Source organism: Neophocaena asiaeorientalis, unplaced genomic scaffold (genome assembly GCF_003031525.2).
Source record: "Neophocaena asiaeorientalis asiaeorientalis breed wild unplaced genomic scaffold, Neophocaena_asiaeorientalis_V1.1 scaffold226, whole genome shotgun sequence".
NCBI classification, from domain to species: domain Eukaryota; kingdom Metazoa; phylum Chordata; class Mammalia; order Artiodactyla; family Phocoenidae; genus Neophocaena; species Neophocaena asiaeorientalis.
The window spans coordinates 4,223,865-4,248,855 of NW_020173037.1; the positions used below are offsets into that span (position 1 = coordinate 4,223,865).

At 46.0% G+C, this 24,991-nt stretch overlaps 1 protein-coding gene across 1 annotated transcript in view; it reads left to right on the forward strand.

The window, feature by feature from the left end:
* Nucleotides 1-22,985, forward strand: part of XKR4 (XK related 4) — a gene marked incomplete at its 5' end in the record, with an annotated part of 313,003 nt that extends 290,018 nt beyond the window's left edge. The window contains one exon of the mRNA XM_024742563.1: nucleotides 22,039-22,985. Within this exon, the coding sequence (XP_024598331.1) occupies nucleotides 22,039-22,985 (947 nt within the window). The remainder of the gene's footprint in view (nucleotides 1-22,038) is intronic.
* Nucleotides 22,986-24,991: the final 2,006 nt, after the last annotated feature.

A 24,991-nucleotide genomic window follows, 5' to 3' on the forward strand; every position in this document is an offset into this window, starting at 1 on the left:
CCAGGCCCGCTCCGCAGGGCCCCGGCTCGGGGTTTCACGCTTTGCGCGCTGTTATTTTTCACGATTTGATCTCGGGATGGGTGTCGGGTAAGCGAAGGCCGGTAACGCCGCCGCCCACTGGACCCGCCCCCGGGGATGCGCTCTCACCGCCCCCGGCCCCCTGGGACCCGCCCAGCCGCTCCGTCCCCATTGGACCAACCTGGTCCCCTCGCCCCGGGAAGGAAGGCCGCGCTCCCCAGTCGCCCCGATCGCGGCGGGACCTGGGTAGGGCGAGGGGAGCCCTGGGTGGCCGCGCGCCCCCGAAACCTCCAGGCTCTGGCCCCGGCGCGCCTCCAGCGCCGCGCGCTCCGGGCCGGGGAGGCCGCAGTCTCGGGCTCTCGGGTCTGTGGCAGGTGCGATGACCTCCCATGGAAAGGGCAGGTGGCGCTCCGCTCCGGCCAGCATCCCCCGTTTTCACTTTGCCCTGGGTCGCACTGCCCAGCCCGCCTCCTTGCTGTTCCTCTAACGTGCAGGCAGCCCCATCTCAGCACTTTGCAACGACCGCTTCTTCCCTCTGCACAGTTGCCCCCCGCAGACCCCGCAGGGCTGAGGTCTCCAGGAGCTCTGCCAAATGCCATCCTGGGGGGGGCTTCCCACCCACCCTGGAGAACTAGCCTTCCCACCCATCCTTCTCCGTCCCCCTTCCCCGCTTTGATTTTCTTCAGAACACGTTCACCCTCATGATTAGGTATTTATGGCATCCTCTCTCCATAAAATCTAAGCTCTAGGAGAGCAGGGCGTGTTAGGGTTTGCTCACTGATGCATCCCTAGAGTTGGAAACTTGCAAGTGGGTGTTCACGAAAATTTGCTGCATAAGTGAGTGCCCATTTTGTAGATGAGAAAATTGAGATCAGAGATGGGAAGTGACTTGCCTAATGTCACAGCACCAGGATTCCATCCAGGCAGCGTGCCTAGGAGACCCTGCTTGGAACCACTGGACTATTCTAGGCCCTTCCTAGGTGGCAAAACTTAGTGTGAGAAAGAAGAATTCACTGGCCATAAATAAAGCCTCCGCAAATTTATCTGCTATTTGAATCAAACATAAGATAAAATGCCATCTTATTTTATTTGGTCATCTTCTGTTTAGATGAGGAAACTTTAACTAATATCTTCAGACACCAGAGGGGCGTTGACTGACTTCTAGATAGTCATCTTATGGAAACTATAGGCACAAAGGTTAAACACCACACGTGAAAAATATCAAACCACCGTCTGCACTAAGATAATATATGAAAAATCACTGCAAAATACTATTACTTGAGATCAAGGAGACATTATCATTATTTTAAATGCCTGGAGTATAGAGGTTCATTAAAGAAATGGGTTATTAACATGGTCCTTAAATTAAGGCAACTTTCTCTCAATATTATCCTTCCTGCTGTTTGAAAAGCACTTCCTGCCTACCATGTGACACACATCGGTTAGTCCTTGGGACCCTGGGAGCAGAGTTTTTCAGCTCCAGAGGGCTTCGTCTTATCTTTTCTGGTATTATCTTTGCAAATTTACAGGTTAAGAACCTGAAACGTGTTCCTGAAGGGTAGTCAGTTAACAAGCAGAGAGAGCTCACTCTCCACCTCTGCAGTGGCCTATTGTGGGAAGGTCCCTGGGACCAGTCAGGCCAGAAGCGGAAACTTGCAAAGATGATGGGGAGAGCATTTAAAGTGACTGATGGCAGCAGCTTGGCAGGGAGAGCCATCCTGCACTAATAACACTAATTTGGTCTCTAATTATGTATTTACACAGTGGTCGGCTAAATATCCAGCTGTTGCTCCGTCTCTAGCCCACGGTTTTTCTTTCTGAGTTTGTTTTCTTTGGTCTGGGCTACAGCTGGAATTCGGGATGGAGCCCAGAGACTTTCCTCCAGTTCTGAGTTTATCAGTCCCTGGGTGTGCTTTCCTCATCTCTGTAGGAAACAGAGCATGCCGATCTCTTGAAAGTAAGAGGGAAGAAAAATAATAGAGTCAAAGATACAATAGCATTCATTTTCTTCTTTCATTTCTTCCACGCTACTTCTCTAGAATTTGAGAGTAGAGGTAAGAAGAAACGCTGTTCCTGCCCAAAATGTCACCCCCAGAAGGCTCTGTGGCCCACGGAGGAGGGGTAGGTTTGGGAGCAATTTGGTCAGAGGTCCTGGGAAAAGCATCTGCTCCTGAAAATTGGGCCAAAAAACGTAAAGAAGTGAGAACATTGCAGCAAGAAGGAAAAAATGAATAATAAGTTCTTAATCCTTGAGTTCTATTTTTCTTTCTAGCTTTAATTTTTCTCCGGATTTCTGCAAGCCTAAAGTCTTATCTTCAGCAGCACTGCAAGCCGTATTCTATTCCTAAGCGTCCAGATGACCTATTTTTTCCCTCCCTGTCATCAAAGCTAGGTGAATGTCATTTTGATGCTTGTCTTGCCACGTTGACAAAATTCACGCATTATTCTCTAAGCATTTATTAAGCAGCGTGTTAGACCTATAGATGAAAGACAAAGACGGCCAGTCCTTGTCATCCAGGACCTTACAGTTTAGCTAACCACAGGACACCCTTATGCAAACCACTAAAACCACTCTTCCTGTCCTCTCCCACCACTAACGTGTGAAAATTGCGTGGCACGGGCATCATTCCCTTGCACAGGAAGACTCTTCACTCACGGAAGCAAAAGAAGAAGGAAGCCAGCATTTGCTGAACCCTCTGGTGCCCACAGGCCCATACTAGGTGCTTTTGTATTTACAGTCTCATCTAAGCCTCCCAAAGTCCTATGAAATTACTGTTATTAACCCTATCTCACGAATAAGAAAACTGAAGCTCCACGTGCCATAGGGCTCGTGAGGGCAGAGCTAGCATTCAATTCTAAGTCTAAACACAGGTCCCAAATCCAACCTCTCGCCATTCTACCACACGTTCCCACAGGTAACTAAGAACAGCTATTCGCCCCACGGGCAGGTGCTAGCAAAAGGATAGAAATAGGAGAGATCAAGGTGGAATTACGTGGGTTTCAAACCCAAATAACTTTGGGTTCCCGGCAGGTAACTAATTAAGTGACACAGACAAGGTGCAATACTCAGGATATGCTGTGCAACGTCTGCTTTAATGGTTCAGTTTAGCTGGGAACAGCACCTGATTGTTTTTGTTGCGATAAAATGCACAAAGCATAAAATGTACCATCTTAACCATTTTTAAGTGTATGGTTCAGTGGTATTAAGTCTATTCACGTTGCTGTGCAACCGTCACCACTGTCCATCCCTAGAACTTTCTCATCTTCCCAAATGGAAACTCTGTACACGTGAAACAATAACTCCCCATGCCTCCTCCCCTTTTCGGGTGGTTCATTGTTAGTGCATAGAAAGGCGACTGATTTTTATATGTTGATTTTGTATCCTCCAACTTTGTTCAATTAATGTATTAGTTCTAGCAGTTTCTTTGTGTGTGTGTGAGATCTTTAGGGTTTTCCACATATGTCACCTGTGAACAGAGATAGTTTTACTTTTCTCTATCCGGTTTGGTTGCCTTTTCTTTCTTTTTCTTACCTAATCACTCTGGTTGGAACTTCCAATCCTATGTTGAGTAGAAGTGGCAAAAGTAGGCATCCTTATTTTATTCCTGATCTTGGAGGAAAAGTTCTCTATCTTTCGCCATTGAGTACGATGTTACCTGTGGGCTTTTCACATGTGGCCTTCATTATGTTGAGGTAGTCTCCTTCTATTCCTAGTGCGTTGAGTGTGTCTTTTAAGCGTGAAAGAGTGCTGACTTTTGCCACATGCTTTTTCTGAATCATCTGAGATGATCATGTGGGTTTCCTTTTCCTTCATTCTATTTATGTAGTGTATTACGTGGACTGGTTTTCATGTATTAAACCATCCTTGCATTCCAGAAACAAATGCCACTTGGTTGTGTTGTATAATCCTTTTAATACGCTGCTGAATTCAGTTTTCTAGCCTTTTGTTGAGGACATTTTGCATCAGTATTTATCAGGGATATTGGTGTGTAATTTTCTTGGTGTATCTTTGACTTCAGTGTCAGGGTAATCTTGACCTGACCTCGTAGAATGAAGGGAAGTATTTCCTCCTCTTCAATTTTTTGGAAGCCTTTGAGAAGGGTTGCTGGTTTTGTTTGGTTTTGTTTTAGTATTTGGTGTATTTCACCAATGAAACCATCAGCTCTGGGGAGGCGGGGGGGTGGGGAGAGTTGTTGGGGGGTTACTGATTACCGATTAAATCCCCTTACAGTTGTATAGGTCTATGCAGATATTCTGTTTCTTCATGATTCAATCTGAGGAGGCTGTGCATTTCTAGGACTTGGTCTATTTCATCTATAGGTTATTCAGTTTGTTGGTATACAGTTATTCATAGTAGTCTGTTATAATCTTTTTTAGCTCCATAAAATCAGTAATAATGTTCCCACTTTCATTTCTAATATTAATAATTTGTTTCTCTCTTTTTTTCAGTCAGTCCAGCTAAAGGTTGGTCAACTTATTTTTATCTTTTCAAAGAACCAGCTTCTGGTTTCATTGATGTTTTTCCTATTGTTTTCCTATTCTCTATTTTATTTACCTCTGTGCTAATTTTTATTATTTTCTCCTGCTACCTTTGGGTTTAGTTTGTTCTTCTTTTCCTAGTTCCTTAAGGTGTAAAGGGAGCTTGTTGTTTTGAGATCTTTCTCCTTTTTCAGTGTAAGCATTTACAGGTATAAATTTTCTCTTTGCACTGCTTCATTGCATTCCATGATTTTTGATATGCTTTGTTTTTCTTTTCATTTGCCTCAAGGTATTTTCTAATTTCCCTCATGATTTCTTCTGTGACACATTGTACTGTTTAATTTTCACATATTTATGAATTTTCTAGTTTCCCTTCTACTATTGATTTTTACTTTCATTCCCTTGTAAGCAGAAAAGATATTTTGTATAATTTTAATCTTTTTTAATTTACTAGGACTTGTTTTGTGGCCTAACATGTAGTCTACCCTGGAGAATGTTTCACACACCCTAGAGAAAAATGTGTATTCTACTGTCATTGGGTGGAGTGTTCTGTTTATGTCGGAACATGTCTGTTTATATGTTTATGTTTGTTAGGTCCAGTTGGTACCTTGATTGTTCAAGTCCTCTAGTTCCTTATTGGTCTTCTTTCTGGTTGTTCAGCACCTGATGTTTCTTCAAAAACAAATCTTAGCAAAGCTAAAGAAGACGCTTGAAATAATCTGTTCTGATTCAGACCATGTCCACCACACGTTAAATAATCTTCTTATATCAAAATATATATTTAAACTTTTTAAGCAACTGTTTCCAGGGCTATCATGTTTGGTCATATGGGGTGTACATTATCCAATATGGATTTGTACAACTTGTGTTTGCTTTCAACAAACCAGTAGCCCCTTTTCATAGCCCTGGGACAACGTAAGGGCAAAATTCAATTGTCCTCCCAAAGCACAGCCTGTATCCTGATAAAAGTTTTTGTGTTCCCCCTGCCATGAATGCGTGAGATGCAGATGTAACTCTGCCGAACCACAGGGCATCCCAAAGGGGCTTAGGAAAGCGGGTAATGCAGAGGAAGGACCGCTGAGTCGGTCTGGGGTCTCTGCTGCCTAGAGATCAAAGAGATATGGTCCTGAAGGGCTCACATTGGAAATCACACACCAGTTGCCAGTGTCCCCACTCAGGACCTCAGTCAGAAGGAACAGCGGAGTGTCAAGCGTGCACCGTAGGCCCGCCCTGCAAGGCCTCATTCCATCGCTGCCCTCAGCAGCAGCTGCAGTGTTTCCTTGTCTGCCTTCTCTCAGTGTCCTATGAAGCACCTTGCTGAAGCCTTAGAAAGGCCAACTCCCTACCTTCCACCTTACAGAGAACACCGATTTTGTTTAAAATCTCATCTTTTTTGCAAAGTGGAGACCACATTACACGCACCCCGCTTCACTATCTGTCCATGGTTTACATCCCTTTTCCCTACTAATCTCTGATAAAAGCTGGTTTCATGCCATGCTTGATTCATATCTTAAGACCATTCTGCCCTTTCTCCTTTCCTGAGGGGAAAAGTCCATGCAGAACAGACCTACTGCATATATAAGCTGTCTTAGATTTTTGGTGAAGTCTGTAATGGAAACCACAGGCTGTGTGAACCCAGCACTTAGCCCATGAGAATACAGTGACTTTACTGGCTCACCGCTTCTAGAATATTTTACCATGATAAGTACGACTTGCTTTTATCCGACACTGAGAATTATTTAACTATTAATTAATATTTACATATTATGTATTTGTATATCAATCTTATAATTAATTAGTATTTCATTATTTAACTCATTTTTTTACTTTGGCTTCTTGGAAGCTCAAACATAAATTGAAGTGTTCGATTAGAATAATCATATTAGCCTAGGGTTGTGGTGTCACTCTTATTTTTTTCTTATTCTCTATTAATCATTTCCTTAGCTATGTTTATTTTATAATTATCTGCTTCAAGTCTTTTTTACAAGTTTACCACTCCGAATAAACTGAAATAGATTGGTTTCAGAGCGGTCATGTAATTGTCATGACTCTTGGACCACTTGTATATCACTATCTCCAAATTGTACAGTTCCTGGTATTGTACTAACTGAAGAATTCTAAGACACATATAATCCCAGAGTTTCTGCTGAGAACTCAGACTTTAGTACCCTTCATGCAATCAAAAGCACCCTTATATGTATTTTAGAAACCTTCAGGTAATTTCTTCTGGTCAGTTTTAGAAGATTTCGAGAGAACCTTGCATCTGGAATTGCTCACTTCCGTTTAAAGGCCTCTGCCTTGGGAAATGACTGTCCTTTAACTGCTTGCTGGCATACAAAATCCTAATTGAAAAACCTTTGCACATGGTGATGGCATGCATTTAATTTACTTCTGTTCCATTAGGGACATGTCTTGGTCAAGGAAGGAATGCACATTGGAATCTTGATGATTCGCGGTTCACGTAGTCTGTGCCTGAGGGTGAGCTCAGCCCCGGGACACTAATTAACGGTCCCAGATCCAGGGCATTTGTATCTCTTTCTTACAGGCGAGAACGGCATCCATATACAATACCCCAATTTAGAGCAAATCCGAGTTCAGTTCAGTTCAATTCAGTGCTATTTATCTAGTAATTATCAAGTGTGCTCGGCATTTTTCAAGTCTCTGGGAGTATAACAATCAATAGGGCTCAGTCCCTACCTTCCGTGGAGCTCACAAAAAGAGAAGGCTAATAAACGGCTCGAAAATTGAAATCAAGGTGTAGTGAGGAGGTAAGGGACACAGAAATGGAGCTTCTAGCCAGTGGGGAGAGGGCAGGATAGGCTTTCCAAAGGGGCTGGCTCAGGCATCACAGAGGAGTCAGAGGGGGAAACGTGATGGAAGTCCAGGGGTCAGACATCCAAAAGATTCCAGAGAGGTGCACGAGGATCTCCCTGGAGTTCTCAGCCTTAGCCTAGGGCAGAACCAAGGTAGGCTAGGAGGGCCCCCGTAAATGTCTGTGGAATTGAACGAGTGAAGTACAAAGGAATCTCAAAAGAAGCACAATAGTGTGAAAAGTGATCATGAAGGGGTCATTACTACTAATTTACCTGGGCCTCTAAAGGTGCTCCAAATTCAGGCTACAGACCGAACTGGGGATTCGTGTATTTACCTGATTCTGAGGTGCCTCTCACTGTCGTGGCCTCTCCCGTTGCGGAACGCAGGCTCCGGACACGCAGGCTCAGCGGCCATGGCTCTAGGGCCCAGCCGCCCCGCGGCATGCGGGATCTTCCCGGACCGGGGCACGAACCCGCGTCCCCCGCATTGGCAGGCGGACTCTCAGCCACTGCGCCACCAGGGAAGCCCTCTGAGGTGCTTCTTTATATAAAGCAATTCTCCATTTTGTCAATGAAAGGAGAAGATCTAAAATAGCTTTGAAGCCAATTTAAATATATAAACTTTGGGGGATGGAGATGAAATAGCTGAATGTCTATTCATACTATTTAACTCAGTTTAATCACACATGCGTGTCAAATGTTGTATAGGTTGAGAAACTGTACCTTTTTGTTTCGTCACCATTTCTTAGTCATCCAGCACAGTTTCGGGAGCCCTGCCCCTCCTCCCTTCTGTTTAAGACAGATTCCGAGGGCTTCCCTGGTGGCGCAGTGGTTGGGAGTCCGCCTACTGTCCCCTGACGCCGGTTCTCGTTTGCTATTAGCGATCTTCATAACCACTTACTGTGTTGCTTTCAAAAGCTGATTTGTAAGAGCTGTAGGACCTGAAAAATATCTTTTCCTTCCTCCCTTCTAAGTTCTTGGCTGGGGCCCCTATAACGATAGACGGATTAACGAGAGAAAAGCTTACACATTTATCTAATAAATGTTTTACGTGACACATGAACCTTCATCCTCATGAAGGGTGTGAAGACATGAAGAAGCGGAAAAACCTGCGTGTTTTGATACTGGGTTTGATGAAGATGGGGAAGTCATGGGAAAACGTGAAAGGACAAATGGGGTATAAGCTATGTGTATGCAGTAAACTGGGGGAGACTTAGCACGGCCTGTTCATTCTGCCTCCTCTCTGAGTCCCTCCGTCTTTGGAGATAAGGATGCTCCTTTCCTCTTGGGATGGAGAGGCCACCTCTCATGTGAGGCTCTCATGACCAGCTTCAGGAAAAGGTCAGAAACTTCTTTCTGTACCTGCTGTTTCTCAAGTTCTTTCAGTCTGAAATATTCAGTTTGCCAAGGTGTCATATTCTGGGGTAGCTTGCCTTCAACCCTGTCAAAGCCAAAACTTAGCTGTGAACTCATACTTCCAGGAATAATTTCTAATTTGAGTTAAATTTTTTGCCTCCTTTCCCCCTGCTTTTCCTTTCTTTTTATCCTTTCTTTTTCTATATCTTTTTAGTGATTTTGTTGTTAAATCTCCATAATCATCCCAAACTAGCAGTGACATAAGTCATTTCAAGTAAATGTGGCTTCCCAGACAGAGTTTTTTGGTTCAAAATATTGAGGGCACCCTCAAAATATGACAGATCGGCTAAAAGGTGACCCTCGTACTCGTAAAAGTAGTTGTTGGGAAGAGCCTTGCTATAATCGTGTAAGGTGCACATGGAACTAGCTTACCTGAGCTGGTGAAAGGCTCACTTATTTCTAAAATAAGGTTATACTAAAAAGGGTTGGTTGGATTGTTCTCTGCACCCCTGGCCAGAGGACCTGGAAGCCGGGTATCCTTCACAAGTTTTAAGATCTCCCAAAGTGCTGGACATTTTCTCATCTGAGACCAGAATAATCCTTGACAGGCCTGATAGTCTACCTTTTGGACAAGAAGGTATCGCTCACACCCAGAGAAGTATTAAAAGAAATCTCACAATGTTCCTCAGTATATCCAGACTGTGAGGTTCTCTCCTTTGGATTTTATTTTTTGAGCACTGGAGACAACCCCTAATATTTGTAAAACCCTTACAGTTTACAAAGTGCATTCACAGCCACTCTCCCCAATTCCTAGCCTCAGTCCTCAGATTGAGTCTAGTCTGTCCGTGTGATTAAGCCACAGCACAGCACCCAGGGGCAGACAGGCTCCCCCCTCGGTGTCTTACATGGTGGAGGGGGGCAGCATGGCGGTTCCCCTGCGGTGGTAGACGCTGAAGGAAGGGAGGAAGGAGTCTGCCAGGTGGGCTGGACACAGAGGCCCAAGTGTAACCAAAAGTGGTGTCCAGCTGCTCACCGCTCAAAAGCCAACGAAGAGGCAAGGTTGTTGGAAAGTAAGTTTGCTTTATTTTGGATGTGGGCAAACGAGGGGGACTCCTGTCCAAAGGCCAACTCCGCCCGCCCCATGCCGACAATCAGTGGGCAGAAACTTTTATAGGTGGAGGGAGGCACGCAGAAACGGCACAGGCAGCTCTGACAGGCATCTTGAAATTGGTCATCAGTGGTCTGACCAACATCATCTCGATTGTTTTAGGTACAGGTAATCTTCAGTTCCAGCGTTGGTTTGTTCCCATTTCTCTGAGGCCAATTCTTGGAATTGTGGCAGCTTCTGTCACGGCTGCTACAGCCTGGTCATCATGTAGTTACCTTCTTCCACCTGGTGAGGGTTTCAGTAGCTGTAAGACAGCTCCCAGCATGCAGCTTAGAATGTTATCCATAGCCCTTAAGGAGGAACTACAGGTCCTTGACTATGCTCAATGACTAAACTATTATTATTTGGTCTCCTTGGACTGTCAGAGCAGGAGAGAACCGGAGGGTCTTCAAAGGGCATGTCCTGGAAGGGCTTGATACCTGGTTATGGGCAGGGCAGCCGGAAGCCCCTGAAGGGTTTTCATCTGTGGAGAGATCTGATCAGATGCCCTTTGTGGGCAGTTCCCTTTAACCACAAATGAGCACCGATTATGGGTGGGCGATGGAGATGGGAAGGACCCGGTGGGAGGCTGTGCCCGATGGGGTCCTGACGCAGGGGGCCCAGCAGGTGGGAAAGGAGGGGCGTCAACTTGCTCCAGGCCCGGCAGGCCCGAGGCAAAACCCTCCATCCGCCGCCTCCTGACTCCGGAGCCGGGCGATGTGAGCTGTCGGCAGCTCCAGCGCAGGGACAGGAGTCGCGGTGCCTCCCCTCCCCCAGGCACTCTTCGCGCAGCATTAGATGCTCACAGAGCACGGAGGGTCCCACCGCCGGCCAGCACGGAAGACCGGGACGGCGGAGACGCCGGGCGATGCGGGGGGCGGCTGCGAGGCCCCGCTCCCTGGCTCTGCGCCCCTGCGCCGCCCCCCACCCCCTTCCTGGCGGGTCGCCTTTCTCTGAGCCAGCCCCGCCGTGAGAGCAGATAATGCTACAAATCCCAGGCCTCGGGGTATCGAGTCATTTCTTGTAAATCACCCAGAAAGGCCTGGCGAGGCTGGAAGGCACAATTTACTGCTGCATTATTAAATGGTCCCAGCGCAAGCCGGCCTCTTCCTTGCAGAGTGAAAACGCAGGCAACGCGAAGGACAGGGCGCCGGGAAATGAGAGCAGAAGCGGGGGCTCCAGCCCTCACCCCCCAAAAGGCCTCTTTCCTGAAGCCCGCAGGAGCCCCACAATTCGACGTTGGGGATCCTTCGAGAACGCTACATCATGGTGTGAAAAGGGCTTTTATTTGAAAGGACATCCATTTCCGCCAGAAATTGTTTGAGGAATGAAGCGAGCGGAAAGAAGCAATGGAAAGCAGATAAATGGAGTCCGTTGTCCTTCCCGAGGGCCTCAAGGCGGTCTGGGGGCAGCTGCTCCCCCCGACCCCTGGTCCCGGACCTTCTCGCACAGCCCCCTCTGCGTTCTCGGGAGGGCCCCGGGCCGCGCCCTGCCCTCCTGCAGGGAGCCTCCCTTCTTGTACACAGTTAAGGGAAATCCTGTGACCAACACTGTCCCCATCACCTGGGTTTCTCAAGATGGGGCCACGGAGACCTGTTCCTGCCTCAGACTTTCCTGCACCCCTGACACCGTATCTCCACCTCCCCTCCTTCCTTCAACTGAGTGGCTTCCATCTTACCTGCTTTTAATCCAAATAAAATGAAGTACATATTCCACCTATGTAGGAAATGCCAACTATTTTTTCCTCCTATTTCCTAGTGACTTTTAGAAACTGGATCCTGTCAAAAGAATTGCTTTCGTATCTGTAAAGAGAAAAAGTCTTTACGCTATAAATTGTACCTCCTATTCTATTCTTTCTCTGTCCTGTTATTCTCTTGAAGCCAACCTCCTTCAGTAAGAAACCAGGCATAAAAGAGCTCCTGGGGAGGGGGCAGAGGGTGCAAAATTAAGAGGAAAGCTAGGCTTTGGAGAGGCTAATCCTATTTCTGTAGAGAGTTTTCTGCTCACCAATACTTTAAAGAGCACAAGTTCATGGACCCTCACTCACACCTGTGAAGAACAGGTGTAATCGGGTGACTCGCGCAGAGGCTCAGGGTCAGTAGGTAGAGTTTCCCCCCATTTTCATGGATGTGTTGCCAAGCCCCCCACCTCTGCCGGGGGTGTCTCCCAGCCACTCAGGGCTCACACGCGCCTCACTGCCAGGCTCCTGAAGGAGCCGTTGGCTCCCAGGCAAGGCCCCCATCCTCCTGCCTGGCGTGTCACGTCCACGGTCTCCTGGCTTCCCTGGCCAGCTCTCCGCTGCTCAAACGCCCTCACTCCAGCCTCGGCCACACCTTCAGCTTCGACTCCTGGCTGGGCTGTCCCCCCTCGGGGTACAGTCTGTTTCTCTCCTCTGCACTCTGCTCACCACGTTGGAGTATGTCTCTTTCCCCCGCCCACGTGCTGTCCCTCTAGGGACTTGCGTTTGTGTCCTCAGCGACCGGCACTTAACAGGTGCCAGTGTTTGTCAGAGGAAAGCGTGGAGGGAGGGACAGAGAGGAGGGAAGCAGGGGAGGACCTGGGTCTGGGCCTTCAGGATGCAACCCTGTTATCCTCCTATCATTGGCCGAAGGCACCAGACACACGTGTCCACACACAGGCCGGCTGGTGTGTCCTCCCAGGTCTCCGCTTTGGACCCTTTTCCATCATGGGCATTCTTTTCACCTTCTTCTCTTCCATGTAGGCAGATTCTCAACTCTGCTACCAGAAAAGACCTTCTTGGCTCTTGTGTCCAGAGACACAAATATTTACGCCTCCTCATGTCACCGCGAGCCTCACATGCCAACGCCCCGCCCTCCCAGAACACATCTTTGGCTCTGTTCCCACCTCGCCACCCACCCGACACCGGCCACCTGCCGCCCCTGCGTGCTTCACTCTTGTTAATTCTATTTACCCTGGGTTAGTGTCACCATTTTGTATCCTCTGGGCCCCCTTCCAAGTTCTCTAAGCATGAATAACTCTGAATGTGGGTGCGTAGACAGCAGCCTTCATTAGAATTAATACTTGATTTTAAATCCCGGGGACCCAGACTCTGTCACTCTCCCAGGGATGCCCTGAATCACAGATCCTTCTAAACAGGCCAGTAATTGTCTATACTGGTGACACTAGCAGGTGATTGGTGGCATGCGGGCCATCACATTTACATGCATGGCAGACTGCAGAAGCACCTTGGGACACAAGGGAAGAGAAACAGCCAAAGACTCTGCCTCAGACGCTTCCACTGGTACGGTTGGGGCCTCACCAGTAGCAGGAGCTGGTCTGTCCACAGGTGGGGAACCGCCTGAACCAGGGAGCCGTCTTGCCCTTTCACTTTGCAGATGCCTACCTGCTTTTCTGGAAATGATTAAGCTTACTGAGGTGTGGCATTCGTGCTCCTGATTAGATAACTTTACAGTCGACTGTTCATGCCCAGATGTCATCCTATGTACAGGATACCGTGCAACAGTGCAGTCCTGTAGCTTCATTTCTTTGGTTGGGTGAATGTTGACGGGGCCTCTGGGCTTTAATCCAGACAGCGATCACACTATAGCCACCTCAGAAAGTGTTCCCAAAGTTACCAGGTTTCATCATTGGTCCAAAATGTTTCAATGAGTTTAGGGAGTTTAAAGTCAGAAAAATGTGGGTATAAATCCTAACTCTGCTACTTGTTAAAAATGTGTCCACGGGTCAGCTGAGGGTTTGGGAAGCTAAGGCCCATGGACCAAATTCAGCCCATCACCTACTTTTTCTTCTGTTTAAGTATTGTCTATGGCTGCTTTCTCCCTACAAGGGCAAAGTTGAACTCTTCTGACAGAGAGCCATACGACCTACAAAACCCCAAATATTTCTTATGTTTACAGAAAAAGTTTGCCGCCCTTTGATAAGAATATTTCATCTTTCTGAGCCTCAGTTTCCCCATCTGTAAAATGGGCAAAATACTTACATTCAAGAAGTGATGCTGTGAGGAATAAAGGGGCTAAACAATGTGGAAAGTCAACCACAGAGAAGTTTGATACATATCGGTTTTTTAAAAAATTATTATTTTAATTTTGCTCTTGTCCATCCGTGTCCCTGTTTGCCAGGTGAGACAAGGTTACAGCTGCTGTCTGCCTGTCTCTGTCCCTGTTTTTGGCATTTTCGTTTCTCTTCATTTTGCCCCACTACACCTCCTACCATCCAACAGACGAAAACTTCTAGAAAAAAATAGAGGACTTCCCTGGCGGCACAGCGGTTAAGAATCTGCCTGCCAGTGAAGGGGACACGGGTTTGCGCCCTGGTCTGGGAAGATCCCACATGCCACGGAGCAGCTAAGCCCGTGCGCCACAACTACTCAGCCTGTGTTCTAGAGCCCACGAGCCACAACTACTGAAGCCACGTGCCTAGAGCCCGTGCTCCGCAACAAGAGAAGCCACCACAATGAGAAGCCCGCGCACCGCAACGAAGAGCAGACCCCGCTCGCTGCAACTAGAGAAAGCCCGAGTGCAGAAATGAAGACCCAAAGCAGCCAAAAATAAAATAAATAAATAAAAAATTTTTAATCTATAAGAAAAAAATAGAGTGATTGATAGTAAAAAATATGGTATGGAAAATAAACTTACTCTAAAGAAAAATTTAATTCTACTGGGCATCTCGGGTTACTTATTTTATGTCTTTTGAGTAGTCATTTCTATCATCTTTTTATTTTCAATATAAATTTAATCTTGCAATTTGTAATACTGTACAAAGAATGGTGACTTCTCACCTTCTCCTAAATACAGAATTTTTTCCTAGAGAAGAACTATTAGATGTTTTCAAATTCCTACACACAGAATGCTTGCCTTCTTGGGATTTTTCTTTTCATCTAAAAATAATTTAAAAATTAAGATGAGCTGAAGCTATGTGAGATCACCTAAGATTTTTTTTTTCCAATCAGAAGGCAATTACTTTCCACATTTCTTAAGGAGGAGAGACACTTTGCTTCTTCCAACAACTTTCTTCAACTGCTTTCCTATTAAAATACTTTTTAAAATTTCAATTCAGTGTTTCCCTTATCAACTCCTTAGCAGCCTTAAATTTGCCTTGCAGAGAAGCTGAAATCCTCAGGATGGATTACGAGGAGAGTGTGTATCCCTACCAAAATTAAACATATTAAAGCATTTAAATATTTTTAATCACAGCTATTACAAGGTTTAAAGCAGAGATAAAATGGTTTCAATGCAAGAAGATTTCGAACGTCTTAGACCCAGTGAAGTTTGTATTACTTTCCTTCCCTTCACCTCACTCCACAAAGATCACAGCATAGGGGGTTTTACATTTTTTCAATTATTACATTCTTTCAACTAGGTGAATTCAATAAGAGTCCAGCCAAGTGGATCTCCTGCTTTTATCTCTGTAACTAAGAGACAAGCTCTAAACATGCTGAAGAAATGGAAAACCTTTCTGGTTTCATGACCAGCTACTCTTGAATTGGGCAACATTTTTCCACAGATAAAAATTCAGGAGGGCTTCCCTGGTGGCGCAGTAGTTGAGAGTCCGCCTAAAAAAAAATCAGGAAAGGAAATTCCCTGGTTGTCCAGTGGTTAAAACTCCATGATTTTACTGCCGAGGGCCAGGGTTCGATCCCTGGTCAGGGAAATGAGATCCCACAAGCTGTGTGATGTGGTCAAAAAAAAAAGAAAAAATTCAGGAAAATTAGGAGGGCTGATTAGTCCAGAAAATACGAAGATAAGAAAGGCCTGATTTTCCTCCTAGGTGTTTGTGCTTCTGATCCATTTTGTGCAAAGAAACCCAAATAGGATCCCTTGGCCTGGGAATAAGTGTGGTCGCGGTGAGCCTGAAGGAGCAGCTGGATGGAAGCCTTTGGGGTCAGACCCCTGAGGGTGGCACTATTCTGGGGTCATCTCCGTCCCACCGGCCCACGAGTTCTACACCTCACACACTTGTCCACACCGCATCCCACCTGCTGTGGCTGCCGATCCCATCCGGTCCATGGTCATGGTGCAGAGCTTGGAATCCATGAATTCAGATGTCTATCCTCCTGGCTAATTACATCAGCTTGGGCAAGTTATTTAGCCTCTCTCTGGGTCTCTGTTTCCCTGAATGCAAAGCAGTGCTTGCCTCAAACTGTCATCATGAAATTTAAATTGGACAAAGGCTGTAGGTACCTAGCTCATCCCTGTGCACAAAAGCAAGGACCCCACAAACACTCCCTCCTTCTTTGTCTCTGATTATGTGCCTCCTGCTCACTAACGGAACTGTAACCTTTTTTTAAATTTATTTTTTAGAGTGTATATCTTTCTTTTGGGTAAGAGAAACTCAGAACTCAAAGTCAAAAGCTGTAGGTTTTATCTTCTGTGACTTGAGTGAAGAAGGGGAAAAAAAGGAAACCGTAACTTGTTTTGACCGCAAGAAATCAACATTATGTGGTCATCTAAAATTCAATATTTTGTCTGTTTGTTCAGGGACTGTACTTTAGGGGGAAAAGTTATCGTGTTTGTGATGAAAGACTACATACGTTATGAATGGTCATGTGATAATCTCGCCTCCACAACGAGGAGAGTTAAGTTGTAAATCATCCATTCCCAAACCATTGGTGAGAAAATACTTAAAATTTCCTCCAAAACATGTTGAAATTGACAGGATGGAGAAATGGGGTGGAAAGAAGGGAAATAAGTTTGCGATCGAGATGGTGGGCAGATTGGGAGGCAATATGAGAGCAGCTACTGGATGACAAATGGGCTATTTTCGGAAATTGGTACCCAAGCAGAGAGATGCTGCTGGCACGCTGAGGTGCGTGTGCAGAGCACAAGGTGTGGTGCGCGCTTATAGCAGGGGAGCTGGACTTAGATTAGGAACTGGGACAGGCTTCCCTAAGCAGAGGAATGGTGCTTAAACTGGAAACTGAAAGATGAGGAGGGATTAACCGGAGAGATGTGGCTTTTCAAGGTAGAGCACAGCATTTCCTGTCTCGGGGGAAAGGGAGCGCTGGCAGGTGGCTGGGGGACCAGCTGAGCTAGAGGGAGTCGCGCTGACAGCTACCAGTTCAGGCTTCCCAGGAAGAGCCGAGAAACATCAGCTATCAGCGAGTCAGCTTCCAGCACAGCTCTTCTGTCTCGCAGTAGAGGGAGAGGGGCATCAGGAAGATTCAGGAAGGCGCGAGCCAACGCTCCGTCGAGAGGCGCCCCCTGCCGGCCAAACCTCACGCTTCCCTCGTGATGGATTTCAGAACTCAGACCTAGGAGTTAATTCGGCATGAAGGGTGTACCTGTTCTATTATTCTCTCTGCTATTATGTATGTTTGAAATTTTACACAATAATAATTTCTTTAAAAAAAAAAAAAGAGCCCTTCTCACCAGCTGCAGATTTGTCGTGAACATGGGCCAGTGGCCAGGTGTTTCCCTGAGGCTAACCCTTGGATGGCCTGTAGCAGGGGAAGGGCTGCCCTCCCTAGGGAGAAGGAAAGAGACAGGCTCATTCTGTTTGCCGAAGAATCAAAGAATTAGAGTACTTGGTTCAATTCCCTGAATCTCCTACATCCAGGGAATTAGGCTATAAATCCTATAAAGCATTCTCTAGGTTTTTCCCAGGAACACTTGTTTACACTCAGGCCACGAACGACACAACGGAAGGACGGGTTTCATTTCACAGTGTTTGGCATTTGCAGCTCAGATGAAAGTGCAAAGAAGCAGAATAGGAGAGCAATGAAGAATGGTGCACAGTTTTTGAATGTCTCATTCTATCTGTGGTTCTGACTCTATATTTAGAATCCTTCCTTTCTTCTTTCTTTCCTTCCTTCCTTCCTCCCTCCTTCCCCCCCTCCCTCCCCCCTGTCTTTCCTTCTTTCTTTCTCTCTCTCTCTTTCTTTCTTTCTTCTTTCCAAGTCATAATATATGCCAGGTACCATGCAAGGCACAAAATGACAGAAAAGTAAATAAGCAGCTACTTTTCCTTACCTAAAGGTCCACTCCCGTAAGAAACACAATGATTAAGCAAGCACAAAATAAAACATAATTATAAGCTGGGATAAGTGATCTGAAGGAAGAGAATGGGGGCGGGGGTGTGCTTGATATAAAACATACTCCTAGAGAGAACTAATTTCATTCAGGGGCCAGAAGTAGTCCCCTTCTAGTTTAGAGGTTTCAACATACAATGATCTCTGGGGTTGTAATATTTCAAGGGTCTTATATCCCATCCTAATCCCTTTATCCATTATTTCCAAGAGGAGATAATGTTTAAATGCAGATGATAGAACTTTTGCCCACACCTCTTCCATAATTTCCACTGGAGACAAATTAGGGAGAGGAGGGAGGGTAGATAAATCATTTAACACCTGAGAGTAAGACTTGGTTTCTTTTCTTTAAAATCAGATTGTTGCACTAGGGAAGCTCTGAGGTCTTATCAGCTTTTTTAACGTTTTAATAAATAGCGTGATCCCATGGAGTCCTCTGGAGCTGTTTTTTACCTTAGAATGAAGTTTTCATGAGCTATATGCTATTCATTGTTTTGAAAGAAAATACTATGAGACCCACTGTACACCTCCCAGGACTGCAGAAGGAATCTTTATATTTTAGTATTTTAATGATGTGACGGGAATAATATCGTTCAGTGTCACTTCTGTAGCATTCCAGCTCAGAACGCATAACCATGAGGAAACAGACAGACAAACCCAAAATGAGGCAGAGGTACACTTTTTTTCTTCCTTTTTCTTTCTCTCTTTCTCTCTCTCTTTCTCTTTTAGGTACTGTACTCTTCAAAAAATGCCAAATAATAAAAGGCAAAAAAAGTCTGTGCAAACATTCCAGATTAAAGAAAATTAAATGGATAAGACAAGCCAATGCAATACCTGGTTCTAGACTCAATCTTATACCAGAGGGAGAATCCTGTGATGGGCATTGTTTGCCAATTGATGAAAATGGAACACTGATGGTGGATTAAAAAGAAAAATTGTACCAATGTTAAATGGACTGAAGTTGATAAATGTGCTGTGGTTATCTAAGAGAATACCCCTCTTCGTAGGGAAGAGACACTGGTGTATTTTAGGGTCAAGAATCATTGTGCTGGACTGGGTGGCTTCTAAACAGCAGAAACATCTTGTTCACAGTTCTGGAATCTGGAAGCCGGAAGTCAGGGTTCCAGAACGTTCTGGTGAGAGCCCTCTTCTCTTCTGGGTGGAAGACTCTTCGTGATATCCTTACATGGCAGAAGGGTTAGGGTTCTCTCCAGGGTTCCTGCTCGTGAGGGCCTCCCAAAGACCCCACCTACTAATACCAGCACCTTTAGGGGGTAGGATTTCAACCTGTAAATTTGGAACACAGCAGCTGTGGTGTGTGCGATACTTTCAAATGTTTGAGAGAGAGAGAGAGAGAGAGAGAGAAGGCAGTGATAGAGCAAATGAGGCCAAATGACAATCTGGGCAAAGATCTATGTGTCCAATTACTATTTTCATTCTTGCAATTTTTCTGTTAAGTTTACAATTCTTTTCAAATAAAAAGTTAAAATATATGTTGTTGGCTAAAGGAGCACTTAGAGTTCCGTGTCCCGGCACAGCGCCTCGGAAGTTCTAGAGAATTCTACCCCATAATAACACAGTGCCTCGTGGAGGACATCTACGTTGGCATTTGAAACAACTGAGCTGATGTCATTTGCATAAAAAGCAAAAGAATTAAAGCGTTTCATGGTGGGTGTGAATTTGTAATGAGGAATAATTCTAAAATTATTAGAATTATTTTCTAATTTTCTAACAGAACTATTTTCTGTTCAAGCCTATATTTCTCTTATACAAGTTAATTGCTAAACAGATGAAAAAGAAAATCACCATCAAATGAACAAGGGAAATTCTAGTTCTTGTGAAACAGATAATTCATGAAGGGAATGGTTATGATGGGCACGGAGTTTGCCATTGGTAATGACTTTTTAAATTGTAAGATACATAGAAAGCAAAGCTGATAGAAAGTCTTCATTTTTCTACTGCCAGAATATTGTCATAGCAATTTTATGGTGTGTCAAATGCAGGCTGAATTCCTCTTTTAGGGCATAATAATAAAAGGGGTGATGATTACAGGGGAATTTGGACGAAGCTAATTTTCCAATTCTTGTAAAATCCGACAACGGATAATTTTAGGATGCTGTATACGTAAAGTCTGTTGTTGTTGTTGTTTGCTATTTTCACTGCTTTGAATAACAGCCTTCAATAACTGGTACCCTGATCTGACTGCCCGATGGAGTCGCTCGCTCCTTCCTTGGCTGGAGCCTGACCAACAATGCAGCCATCCTCGTGAAGGTGGCGCTGTGCTCCGCGCGGTCCCGAAGGATGCGGGCGGGTGGAAACCCGGAGGGCGCGCAGGCGGAGAAGCAGCCCAGGTGCACAGCTCAAATGCATAAGGAGAGCACAGTCTGTGCAAGAAGCAACCCGCCCCGTCGCAAATGATGCCAATGAGGAGCGAGCTCCTGAGGGCTTCTGTGTCCCACACACGGGTGTTGACATTCAAATGGCACTACGCTTTGTTCTCATACACGAAACTGATAATAAGTATGTCCTTCGCATCATTATTCCATCACCTTTTATCTCCCATCCTCTCACCTTGTTTCTTCTTTCTGTAACTTTTCCTCCTTCCCTCTCTTCTCACTCTTGGAGGTGCTTTAGAATAGACGTCGGTGCTTCCACTGCCTAGAAGTTATATTATCGCCAACTCCTTTGTGCACTGGTGGCTAACTGACCTAGGAATGTCACCTACACTGCCTGAGGGTTGCAGTAATGAAAGGTCTTTTTGCTGGTCGGAAGGACACCTGAAGGCCCAGTGTAAGATGTGGATGCTCTGCTGGCTTGATTGGGAGCAGACATGAGACGGGTTGTTGGAAAATATTTTCTTTATCAATAATTGTTTTTTGGAGTTCACCTTTCTCAAGGAGAATGTGTAAGAAATGGTTTTCGAGGTTGAATGTTTTTTCTATCAATCAGTGTGGCTCTTTCCCACAAGAGTCATTTTTTGAAATTCATTCTTCAAGGACCATAGACAACAGCTTTTCTCTATTAAAGTATAAGAAGAAAAGCGCAAATTACATCCTAAGTTGTTGGCAACCCCCATTCCATAGCGGGAGAACTATGTTTAGGAGTAGATCTGGTGAGGAAAAGTCAGCTGGACTTAAAAACGCACAGAACCTTTGTTAGCGTTGGTAAGTCTCGTTACGGCTTATTAAGTAAACCAGCTGCGATGCAGACTGACCTGACGTGTCAGTGACAAAGTGGAACTCCCCAGAGAGCTCTCTCCTGAAGGAGGTGGTGTGTTTTCAGGTGAGCCCTGGTCCACACCACGACCACAGAGGTGACGTTTCAGACACAGCAGGTGGAGCAAAAGTGGAGGAGAGCGATAAGAATGATTTTTTTAATTTGGAAACATACTTTTGGGGGGATACTAACCAAATGGGGCTCACTGCATAGTAAGAAAGGTGGTTGATACGTGATTTATGTACAATATTTAATTTGTGAAAGAATAAGAGGTGCGTGATGGTGAGCAGACATTTCTTCTTCTGAGTGGAAGGAAGCTGTAGGAAGAGTCTCGGATCATATTAGGACAGACTGCACACCAGGTATCACAAGAAACATGGCCAAGGAGATTCCATGGGCCCCTTTTCTTATTTTCAAGAAGCAGTTAACTTTCTTTGGTGAATGAACTACACTTATGCTTGTTTAGAAGCAGAAAGGTGAACCAACTAGCCCCTCAAGTTTCCTGTCATTATTTGTCCCTTTCAATCACAGATTCTCAAAGCTGACAGGGAGCCCTGGAGATCATCCACTTTCTGAATGAGGACGCCAATTTAAATGATTGTCCAAAGTCATGCAGGTCATAAGTGGCAAAGATGGAACAGCAACCAAGTTCTGTCCACCTCCCATCCACAGTCATATTCCCGCCAGACAAAAGGACCTCCCCAGTCTCTTTACAGCGAATACACAGAAAGCTAACGCCCGTCCCATCGTCAGCCCCAGGCTCCATGCTGGTCCCCAGGAGCACTCCCATTAGCCTCATGTCTTGTCCATATAGTTGGGGCCCCTTAGAGGACAGATCCTAGGACCCCCATCTGAGCATCTGGTCCAGCTAAAAGTCAGAGAAATGAAGAGCTTTGCTGTGGTAGAAACTAGCCTGCCCTGAGCCCCCAGCCCCACGTGGCTTCTTTCCGGGGACGACAGTGCACCTCGCTTTTGACAGCCTGTCTTCCTGTTTGCCTTTGCAGGTTTCACAGCGGCCGCCTCCCTCGTGTCCTTGGCCTGGGCCTTGGCCTCCTACCAGAAGGCCCTCCGGGACTCTCGTGATGACAAGAAGCCCATCAGCTACATGGCTGTGGTCCTCCAGTTCTGCTGGCACTTCTTCACCATCGCGGCCAGGGTCATCACCTTCGCGCTCTTCGCCTCGGTTTTCCAGCTCTACTTTGGGATCTTCATCGTCCTTCACTGGTGCGTCATGACCTTCTGGATCGTCCACTGTGAGACAGAGTTCTGTATCACCAAATGGGAAGAGATCGTGTTCGACATGGTGGTGGGGATCATCTACATCTTTAGCTGGTTCAACGTCAAGGAGGGCAGGACACGCTGCAGGCTCTTCATTTACTATTTTGTGATCCTTGTGGAAAACACGGCCTTGAGTGCCCTCTGGTACCTCTACAAGGCTCCCCAGATCGCGGACGCATTTGCCATCCCAGCGCTGTGTGTGGTATTCAGCAGCTTTTTAACTGGCGTTGTTTTTATGCTGATGTATTATGCCTTCTTTCACCCCAACGGACCCAGACTCGGGCGGTCCCCAAGTTGTGCTTGTGGGGACCCCGCCGCTGCCTTCACGCCGTCTCCAGAAGTGGCCACGAGCGCCCTGCGGTCCCTCTCCAACACCCGCAGTGTGGCCGGCGACCGCGACCAGAAATTCGCAGAGCGGGACGGGTGCGTGCCTGTGTTTCAGGTGAGACCCACGGCGCCGTCCACCCCGTCCTCTCGCCCACCACGGATTGAAGAATCTGTCATTAAAATTGACCTGTTCAGGAATAGGTACCCAGCATGGGAGAGACACGTCTTGGACCGAAGCCTCCGAAAGGCCATTTTAGCCTTTGAAGGTTCCCCGTCGCCTCCGAGGCTGCAGTACAAAGACGATGCTCTCATCCAGGAACGGCTGGAGTACGAAACCACCCTGTAAAGCAAGAGGGCTTGGAGGGGCCGCAAGCTCCAGACCCAGGGGTAACAGCCGGGCCGCGGTGATAATGAAACTCCGCCCTGGAGTAGGGCAGCGAGCTGTACCGGTCGCAGTCTGACCATCATCAGGATGCGTGCCTGGCCCTCCATCAGCTGACAGCCTGCCGCTGGCCTTTGGAAAAAGCAGCCCAGAGACCCTACTGCTCCATCTGAAGGGAACAGGCCAGCTCAGTAGGACCCGTTGTTGCCACCAACCCCTCCTGCCCCGCCTTTCAGCACATCCACCTGAGGGTACTATTATTATGGGAAATGTTGCCTCCGATCAGTAGGGTGTTTTGATGGAGTTAACTGATCTTTGCATAAAAATATACCGAGTCATACACACGTGTACACACACACACACACACACACACACACACACACACACCGATCCTGTCAAAATAGCTTAGGTGATTTCTTTTGATGCAAAGCTGTGATTCCCACGGGAATATAAAAGCAAAGAGAGAGAAAACATATCCCTCAAGACTCCAGAGAAAAAAAAAAAAAAAAGTAAAGCTTAGAAAGAATGCATAAACCATTCTCACGTGAAAACCTATCCCATGCGTGAAAAGCCTATCCAATGGACAGAAAACCCAAGTGTGTTTACGCATGTATTAGAATTGATGGAATGGTTCGTTTTCAACACGTCAGGATTTTTTTTCATTTTAAATTTTCCGTTGAGAACGTCTTTCATGACAGATACCCCACGCAGCCCATGGCTGGCTTTTGACGAGACCAAGGAGCTAGATACCTTGGGGATGAAAGTTCACCGATAATCAGGATGCAGTATTCAATTGCCAAAATTGGATAAAACCACGAAGAGGAAGCGGGAGAAAAAGGCAAAATGAGCGTCTGATTTCCCGACCTGTGCAGCTCACATGGGAAGGTCGAGGCAGAGCGGAGGGAGAGCCGGGCTGCGCTCAGGTCCAGGAGTGGAGGCTCTGCGTGAGTGCGGAGAGGCCGGATTCCGGAACACGCCACGCCACACCCTTCTAGTGCCAAACACCGTCCAGCACGGGACTGACGGGGACGCCCTGAAGGGCTGAGCATGAGGCGTGAGCCCCACGAAAGCGGAGGAGAGCACGGACAGTCAAGTTCTTCGCTGTGTACAGACTCCCCCCTCCCCCATCCAAGGTCAAAGTGGTGTGTCTTTTAGAGGCTTTGGGACACATTTTAGTAAGTATGAGCAGACAGATGCAGTGAATATGCTATAAGAAAACCCTTCTGAACCGATTGAGGGCTTATCACTAGATCCAGCTAAGATTCGTATTTGAGTCCTTTGTAAAGTCGCACTCTTACAACAAGCTTCTGGGTTTTAAATACCTCCGTCCAGCAAGTAAACGTTCCCCACTTTCTGTTCCCAGCGTCCCCCAGTCATGGTGCTTTTCGTTGCATTAAAAGTGCCGGTCAAACTTTGATAGTATTTTTTTATAGTTGGTGCAGAGTGGAATAACTCATGGATTATTTCAATATTTTTGTAATAAAAAAATATAGGGTATACATATAAGCATCATCACTTTTTTTATAGACCTGGAATCGTTTAAAATACTTTAAGCATCATAGTTACTTGGGATATCAGAAACTGGTCCACAGATCCCATGAACCTGCCTCGGCAGGTTAAGAACATGCGTCTCTTGCAAAGATCACCCTACTTTACCATGTTGGTGCCCCCAGGAACCTGGCCAAGGGTGCTATCAGAGTATCAGGGGACAAGAGAGTCAGCTTAACTAGAAAGGGCTTGTCAAGACTGGCCAATGTTTCCCAGGAAATCAAAGATGTAAGTGATTACTTTCTTCCATCTGTTATGACAAACCTGACCACAGTGGAAGATGTCTTAAACTTCCTTCCCTGGTTTTATATTAACCCAACAGATATACTAAGTATTAGTCAAATCACTTAAAAAAAAATCAGTGTAACATATTCCGTTTTTTGGACTGTCCAATTAACTTTAAATAGTCAAGGTCTAGAGCC